At 40.1% G+C, this 9,366-nt stretch overlaps 1 protein-coding gene across 1 annotated transcript; it reads left to right on the top strand.

The window, feature by feature from the left end:
- The first annotated feature begins 1,677 nt into the window (after positions 1 to 1,677).
- si:ch211-194m7.8 (olfactomedin-4) lies at positions 1,678 to 4,353 on the top strand. The gene is given in 3 exon segments (XM_053427464.1): positions 1,678 to 1,708; positions 2,357 to 2,497; positions 3,403 to 4,353. Coding segments are annotated over 3 exon segments (1,020 nt in total). The 3' UTR covers positions 4,251 to 4,353.
- The last annotated feature ends 5,013 nt before the right edge of the window (positions 4,354 to 9,366 follow it).

Genomic DNA, 9,366 nt, shown 5'->3' with positions numbered 1-9,366 from the left:
ACATTTGTGGACTAACCTGTCACAAGGCTTCCATACAGTCCTTCTATGATTTTCAAGGACTTGTAATCGTTGTCTGAATCTAGCTCCAGGCCACTGATTGACTCACAGGACACAGAGCCCTTCTTCTCCCTCCCAAAGAGAAGCATTGGATGCAACCCCGCCATTTTCAATTTGTGAACCTGAAAACAAATCGGGAACATAATAAAAATGGATTAACTATTAAAAACCAAAAGCATTATATTGTCAGTACCTCCATATCCTTGTTGTTCGAATTGACCATGGCCCTGATCTGGTCAAACAGTATGGCCTATAACCTGTCCACCTTATAGCATTAAAAAGATTTTAATAGAGTTTTTTTTACAGTTTTCTGGAAAGTAAATTTAGTAAGAAATGGGGCTATGACCTTGGGAGGGTAGAAAAAACAATGACTATCAATTTTATATGTTGTATTATACGATTGTCCGATTTGAGCATGAATGTTACAAATGTTCTATACAAATAAAATGAATTATAATAATTATGATAATTATTACTATTATACATCCATTCGACCGGGATATGTAACTAGTGTGAAGAGTCGGCAGGCTACAGGTAGTGAAGAGCTTACCAGAACCCGGGCAGTGTTCATCAATTTGTTTAAATTTCCACCTTTTATAAGCTTGGCTCCCCATTCCCTGTCCGCTTTACCCCTAGCTTTGTCAACAGCCTTTTTCATTTGCTGTTGGGCTCCACAAAGTTTGCATATCTTGCATGCAACACGTATATGCTGCATGCAAGATATGCAGGTTTTCATTGTAGACCCGGGCATTTTGACTGAAAAGGAAAAGAGAAAAATATTAGAGTTCGTCCATCAGAGGCCATTTTATCTATAATAAATTTGTATTTCAATAACTATAGTGTCGTCCTATTAGTGATCAATTGGTCATGAGTGAACAGTTTTATCAAGATTGTCAGAATAACATCTTGGTGTGCAAAGATAGATATAGCAATCTGAGGGAAAACAGACAAAACTTAGGTTGCTATAAAACACCTATGACCTAATTAACAGTTATTAACAATTCTCAGCTGCAAATAGTGATCAGGATACAGGATCATATTATCGTAGGTCCGGGTTTATTTGTGAGTGGAAACCTATGTTAAGGTTCATTACAGAATATTACCCTACTTCTTCCAAAGCAACTTTAAGCATTTTATGATAAGCATTTGATTTAACTAACTACTTGTAAACAATCGTAAACATATGGAGAACATGTTTTTCCACATTTGTTGGTTATTATCATCATTATTATAATTATTATTATTAGAGTATATTTTAGATCGAGGACAGCCATTGTAGCTGTACATCGTAACTTGAGTATAAGAACATCCCTGTATGAGAATCCTCAACTCTAAGATTCTTCCTGGACTTTGCAGACATATTACTTCTGCTAGTCAATACAACACAATGTGTGGCCTGAACTTTTAATGGAGCTAAGTAGCTTTAGCAGTTACAATTGACTAATGTTGGTCTTCAAACCACCGCGACAGAGAAATAAATAGAATTTGAATAATCAATACATGCAGACTGTCGCATTGATTAATCATTTTCATAGAGCCGAGTTTTGCTTTAAGTGTCATTAGCAGATAACGATAAACAACTTACTTACTTGTCAATGATGTGTGACCAGGCCGCGAATGATGCATTCTCACTCGTTTGCATTCTCAGACGGTAGAGTTGAGCCCACACAACATCTGCAGCGCCATCGCGTGACATGTTGACGTAGCAACATCTGTACTATCGTTTCGAATAGTATGTGAGAATCATTGCTTATTTGCAGAGTAAAATATAGACTTTGTTCGCTCTCACACTGTCTCCTCTTTAGCTAAGTTCCATCGTGCCATATCCTAGCTCTCCCCTCTCTTATCATGGGACGTACGTCCCCTTCTCTGCTGTTTTCAGCCATTCGGCGTCCGGACTCGGTAGTCAGAAGAAAACCTAAAAATCTCAGGGACGTGAATAATTCCAGGCGGATGTTCAGCAGTACACTGAACAGACGTCCCAGTTTACCCGGGCATGTTCCGGTTTCTTGATCTAGATATCTGTAAAATACTAGATGTTTTCAATTTCAATCAGAATCTAAATAACAATTACATAGAGTAATACATACACGTTCCAGGGCTAACATGCGGGTTTAGCAGGTTCTGGCGTTATTATAGTTACGTAACCCTATTAAAAAAAGGTAAACAAGACACCACGTGGTGTTCAGTTGTCACGGCTATGGCTAGCTTATGAGCTTGCATCTCTCTCTGACAGGACCTGTCCGAGTGATACTAGTTGGCAAGCCTGTCAATCACTCATTTCCATGTCCGTTACTAGCCAATGGCTTTGAGGCTGAACAGACCGAAACGCCCATGCTGGCGGTTAGCTGTAATGCTAGGTTACGTTTTTCAAGGAGCTCCAGGACGCTCACTCATTCCATCACAAAGTACACGTCAACGGCATGCGACAATGGTCCCGGTTTGGGAGTTTTAAACTGCGGTTGCCTTATATGTGAGAGCCGGACTATGGTGGCAGAGGGAAGCGTCCATAGCAACAACAAAATAAATCCGTTAAAATTAAACTAACAACAAAAGATCATACAAACCATCTGAAAAAAGATTATGAAAATAATCCTAAAATGGGCTGCTTCAAAGTTGATCAAACACACTTATAAACGATGAAAATATTTAATTTACCATAAAGAATAATGTGATTATCCGCCATGTATTTTGTTTCCACGGAGAGAGCAGCGCATAGGGCACCTGTCCCCAGCCGCCTGACTCACGATTAAGTCGAATTCATACGAATTTTTGCGGATGTTCTTTAGTAACATTTCAAACGAAATTTTGATGAGACCAGGCTGCATCTATTGCACTTCTGTCCGTCCTGGGAGAGGGATCCCTCACATGTGGCTCTCTCTGAGGTTTCTACATATTTTTACCCTGTTAAAAGGGTTTTTAGTAGTTTTTCCTTACTCTTGCTGAGGGTTAAGGACAGAGGATGTCACACCCTGTTAAAGCCCTATGAGATGAATTGTAATTTGTGAATATGGGCTATACAAATAAAATTTGATTGATTGATTGATTGATATAAAGCAGTAAAGAACAGTTCTCTTAATGTGAAAGCCAGAAATATATAACATAATCATTGATATTAAGTCAAAGTTTATCAACACAGATGTGTCAACAGAATTTCTATTTTAAAATTCAAAGTTTTATCATACATTTTAAATACCATGCATATACAAACCGTGTATGATATTGTGTAAATAATTATTTCTGAAAGCAATCATGTGCTCTTAGGATTCAAGACAGAGAGACATTTATTATGTCTGTACTGTACTGTACCTGACCGTGTGACTCCTCTCTACTCTCTATTTCCAGGCCAGGGAAGGTACTGCCTTAAAGGTCTGATCACCAACATCAGTAAACCTGTCACGACTAAGATCAGTCCCAATGGAAAGAGCTATGTCTCTGGTTCATGGGGCAAACAGGCGCAGATGGACAGTGATGAGCAGAAGACCAGCCATTGGGTTCAGTCTCTGATCAGCAGCCACATCTGGGGAAACACTCTGCTCATATACCAAACCTTTGACGACTTCATGGCCTCTGTCAACCACAAGATCTTTACCTTTGCTCCATCCCACAACCATGCAAATGCGATTGAGGGTCCCAGTGCTGTCCTGTAGGGTGAAGCACTGTACTATCACTGTTACCGCTCTGCAGATGTTTGCCGCTACGACCTCAAAACAAATGACGTCAAACGTATAACACTTCCAGGCAACGGAGTGGGTTTCAACAACAAGTTCCCGTATTGTTACTATGACTGCCAGGCCAATAGCGATGTAGATATAGAGGCAGATGAGACAGGTATATGGGCCATCTATGCCACTGTTGGTAACCATGGTAATCTAGTGGTGAGCCGCCTAGTTTGGGACAGTGAAGGTGCAACACTCAATGTCTCACAGACATGGGAAACAAGGCTTTTCAAGAAGGCAGTGAGTAGTGCTTTTATGGTGTGCAGCGTGCTTTATGCCACCCGTTATGTGGACAACACTCTTGAAGAGGTTTTCTATGCGTTTGATCCCGCAACAGGCAAAGAGGAAAACACACTTTCAATCTCATTGGAAAAGGTGAGTAAAGGAGTAGCCAGTGTGAGCTACAACCCCACCAACAGGCAGATCTACATGTACAATAACGGATATCTACTGGCCTACCAGGCCCACTTCTGATGTGGTGCAGTTGTACTCGCTATTTCTTATGTTAGCCATGTTCATATAACACAGGAAATGAGCAAAGCTGGAAACATTTCATCAGAGGCTATTCAAGCGGTGTCATGAGAAAGCCAATGTCAGCTATTTTTTTAATATAAAAGCATTTCATATACAGCATGTAACTTTGTGTCTTTTCATGTAGTACTCATGGTCAATAAATTAAAATTACAGCAATGCATTACATTAAGACTCAAGCAGTGGTTATTTCCATTTACCTCTTTATTCTTGCCATATATTAAAGGTGTGTTAGGGGAGTTGGTAATATCGTTCTGAACTAAATTCAAAATGGAATATAAAGCAGATGGAATAATTGAAAACAACACTACACAAAGTGATGCAAATTATACCCTATTATAATACAGCCAAGTTATGAAAATAGCATATAGCAATTCCTAATTAATAAACATCTACTATGTTCCAGATTATACAACCATGTCACTTATCCATGTAAAATATACTAACATATATTTTGTGTATTTAGCTAACCACAAACTCATATCTTACCTCCTTTCGGACAATTTATGAAATGATTTGCATAGGAAGTTTGTTTGAAAACTATCAGTCAGAATTTAGAATCCATCATTGCACAGAGACAGCTATATTACATTACATGTCATTTGTCTGACGCTTTTGTCCAAAGCGACACTCAACATTTATGAGGGGCCATTTAGGGGTTCAGTATCTTGCCAAGGACACTTTGGCATGCAGATTGGGAAGAGTGGGGATTGAACCGGCAACCTTCTTGTAGGAGAACGACCACTCTACCCCCTAGGCCACACCGCCCAATGTCCTTTGCATGGCCTCAGACAACGGTCTTGTCTCAGTACTTGTTCTTCTGAATCTTTTCACACCATATATCACAGGACTCTGTCCCAGAGACTGGTACATGTTATTGGGATTAAAGGAACAGCATGAGTTTGGCTCAGGGGACTCATTTATAAAATGCGTGGGATTCATTCTAAAAGTGTATGTGCGCACAAAAGCTGGAAATGCCGGACGCAAAAGATCATTCTGATATATAAAAACGCAATGTTCACTTTATAAATCACAGTCCACCAGGAAACTTTCGTACTTGGATCTGGCTTATACTCCGCCCTCCACACGCCCACTTTCAACCATAAATGGTCAATGCAAACCACTTCATGAATATTAAATCATGCTGCTGACCAATGGGTCAGGTGTCACGGCATCAAGCGATGAGAAGAGGAAGCAAAAGTTTCTGACAATGACATCGAGGTGTTTGTCAGTGAGGTGGAGGTGAAAAGCGATTTTATGGGACAGAAGTAGATGGTAAATGGTTTTGTATTTATATAGCACTTTTCTAGTCTTGATGACCACTCAAAGCGCTTTACAGTACAGTCAGAGGTGTCAAGTAACGAAGTACAAATACTTTGTTACCTTACTTAAGTAGACATTTTTGGTATCTATACTATACTGGACGACTTTTTACTTCTAATCCTTACATTTTCACGCAAATATCTGTACTTTCTATTCCTTACATTTTAAAAATAGCCTCGTTACTCTTATTTCATTTTGGCTTGTTTTCATTCTGGTTTGTCATTGTTAAAAAACACACACACAAAAAAAACATTTTTTTTGTGAGACATTGAGCTGGGTGCCCGCCGCATGCGCGGGATGACGGCCAGGCCGAGGCCGCCACACAACCGTACTGGAGGGTTCCGAAAAGGAGGAGAGCAAAGCCAGGGCTGCGGCGTGCGGCACCGTCCTCGCAGCATCCGTCATCCTCCGCTGACAGGTCCGTCGGCCATCGGAGCAGCCCGGCAAAGGCGCACGGAGGTGGGTGGAAAAGCGGAGAAGGAGGCACCGCACGGTCGTGGACAGTGCTGAGACGAAGTGGAGGAGACAGAAAAATAGAAAGAGTGTGTGTGGGGGGGGGGTAGGTGGGAGAGCACTCGCATGCCACACCAACACAGCCCCGGCCTCGGGAGACACGCTGGCCCTGGGGTGCACCGCGAGACCCTAAGCACCTGTGGGGGGGTTTTGGGTGCCATGCAGTCGAATCCGGCAGGGACAGGGATATTGTTTTTCTCTGCGTATTCAAATCCCAGTTCACGGCACTTAACCGGAGCATGGCCATGGAACTGGTCAGCTAGTTGTTTCAAGTTTTTGGAAGCTCCTCCTCCATCTAATCTGTGAATATTCTCTTTGCCTCAGCTACTGCACCCCAGGCTACTGATTTTACTTTCCCTTTCTCTTTTTTCTTTATGAATCTTTTGAGGGTTGTCTTATCAATATTTCTATCCCTTCTAGCTTTTCTTAAGGACTTCTTTCCTTGCATGACCTTAGCGGCTACACTCTCCATCTCTGCGAGGGGTGTTTGGCCCCAGGTTGTCTTCCTGGTGTATAGTTTCTTGTCATGATGGCTTTTCTACAATGTTTATGACATTAAAAATAAAACATATATAATTTAATATAACACTAGAATATGTTTAAAACTAAACTTAACTTGTGCTTCATGGTGGGGTAAAGTGAGACACTGTCTCACAACATTTATCCCACTTTACCCCGAAGCCACCGTTTTAGAAAAAACATCTCTTAGCAATTCAGGCTAATCTTCAGCTAGCATCAATCACATGGTTTTATATGTTGGAAGTTCACCAACATGTATGATATAAGTTTTTCTACCTGATTCAATTTGTTTTGACGCAACAGTTGATTAAGTTCAAAGCAAGAAAATTTACTTTTACATGCAAAAAACACATTTTTGTGAAAAAACATACTTTCCACAGCACCAGCATTAACTTCTCCTTCATGGCAAGGGGGGAATGGGAGGGGCTTGAAAACATAATGTTCACATGACCACAAATGTGTTCCGTTACCTAGATACAGGGGGTTTCTCACATTACCCGATGTCCCACATTACCCCGCTCTCCCCTACCGGTAATGATCCTTCCGCAGGTTCACCTACAGAAACCTTGTTACGACTTTTACTTCCTCTAGATAGTCAAGTTTGATCTTCTTCTCGGCGCTCCGCCAGGGCCGTTACCGACTCCGGCGGGGCCGATCCGAGGACCTCACTAAACCATTCAATCGGTAGTAACGACGGGCGGTGTGTACAAAGGGCAGGACCTCAGCAGCCTGTGAAAGACTGTTTAGTGTTGCAGGGCTCATCTTCAGTTCAGGTAGAGCATGCATAGGCTCAAATAACTTTGAGAACCTGCTGCTTTTGCGGCTGAACAAAGCCTATCTGTAGTGTTGTTGTACATACAGGTTTAGCACAAAGGTCTCAAGGTCTCTTTCAATAAAGGTTATTGATAAGATTCCATTGAAGTTTGACTTTTGCACTATTACAATACTTATTGGCAACTAGTTATTATGTCTTCCGCTCCATGAAACGCATGTAAATGCTCAGTAGTACACATATGGTACTTTAATGTATTTACATAAAAAAATTCCCCTTACATTACTTTTACTTTTATACTTTAAGTAGTTTTGAAACCAGTACTTTTATACTTTTACTTAAGTAAAAAGCTTGAGTTGATACTTCAACTTCTACAGAAGTATTTTTAAACCCTAGTATCTATACTTCTACTTGAGTAATGAATGGGAATACTTTTGACACCTCTGGTTACATTCACACACACATTCATGCAGTGCATCTATTCGCAGCACTTTGTTATTCTAGGGGGGGCCATTCAGGGTTCAGCATCTTGCCCAAGGACACTTTGGCATGCAGATGGGTCAGACTGGGAGTCGAACTGCATCCTCAGTGTTAGAAGATATTATTAAAACCTGTTAATGACTCGTCTCTATAACTTCGCTGTTTAATGGAATCTGAACATTATTTGCTGTAAGTTGTTTTGTATACTTTTTTTTGTTAACCCTAACCCTAACCCTAAAATTTTTGTGTGGAACAGATATGTCGCACGAGCACGACTTAGCTGTTGGTTTAATGTAAATGATGAATTTGATCAATAATCTGCCTTCAGTTCACCACCTCATGTCTGCGTCGCCACTTTCCTGTCTCCAAAACGTTCGTACGCATGGGTCAGAGTTTGCGTGGAAATACGTTTGTGTTAGGAGTGGGTTACGTACTTTTAAGGTCCCGTTTTGTGCGAAAGCGCAAGGGTTATAAATGAGACCCCTGATAGTTACTTTGGATGGTATTAGCCTGGCCCCCAGCTCTACTGTGAAAAGTGTTGGAGTTATGTTTACCTATAGGACATGGTCCATGGGTCTCCCAAAGTTCTTAATTATCAGAATGCCCCTGCTCCTCGGATACAAATACCCTAACGATCAAACTCCATCCATATCTATCTCATTGATAATATAGATCAATAAGCGAGGTCTAGGTATTACTAATTTACTGTCATCACGTTACATTAGGTTGGGACCTACATTTGCTTTCATAAGGCAGTCAACAAATTTAATTTTAAAGAAATGTTACAATTTAAGGTTTGTTTTGTGTTAAGGTTAGATTAGAGAAATATTCACACCTTACAGAAGTTTCCTGTTTGGTTAATAATCATTAGTTCAACAAATCTTACTGAATGGTTTTATTTGATCTAAATATGGAAATAATATTAACACTAAGAAGTTAATAGGTAGAGATCGGGGAGGGTCAAGGTGCTACATTAGACACCAGGTTCCAGTTTTATTTTCCGAGAAATATATGATGCCACAACAGAATTCAATAAAAATGTATTAATTACATGAGTCCATTATAAAAACATGTCATTGCTAACTTGTTGTAGGGTAAGGTTTAAAACAAACACTCAACCAAAGAAAGCACCTTCATTATCCTATGAAGTGTAAGGTGTACAGAGTTATCCCTGTAATCGAATCATTACAAATATTAAAAAAAATAAACTATTTGTTTTATCTGCTTTAAGTAAAAAAACTGAAGCACTAACACAAATAGACGTGTATGAATGTTTATGCTATTAGGGAATGTGCTGAGCTATCGTTGCGCTACTTTGCACAGTGTTGATCTATTGTCGATCTTTGAGGCTTATGCAGCAATTAGTATCAGCAATAGCCTTGGCAATTATGCTAACATGGAAGTTAGCTTTAGCTAACTGTTTTTATTTTATTTATATTGAATAATAATCTC

The sequence above is a fragment of the Pleuronectes platessa genome, chromosome 7, assembly GCF_947347685.1.
Source record: "Pleuronectes platessa chromosome 7, fPlePla1.1, whole genome shotgun sequence".
Classification (NCBI taxonomy): domain Eukaryota; kingdom Metazoa; phylum Chordata; class Actinopteri; order Pleuronectiformes; family Pleuronectidae; genus Pleuronectes; species Pleuronectes platessa.
The sequence above is the reverse complement of the archived record's forward strand: the minus strand, read 5'-3'. Positions and strand labels throughout refer to the sequence as shown.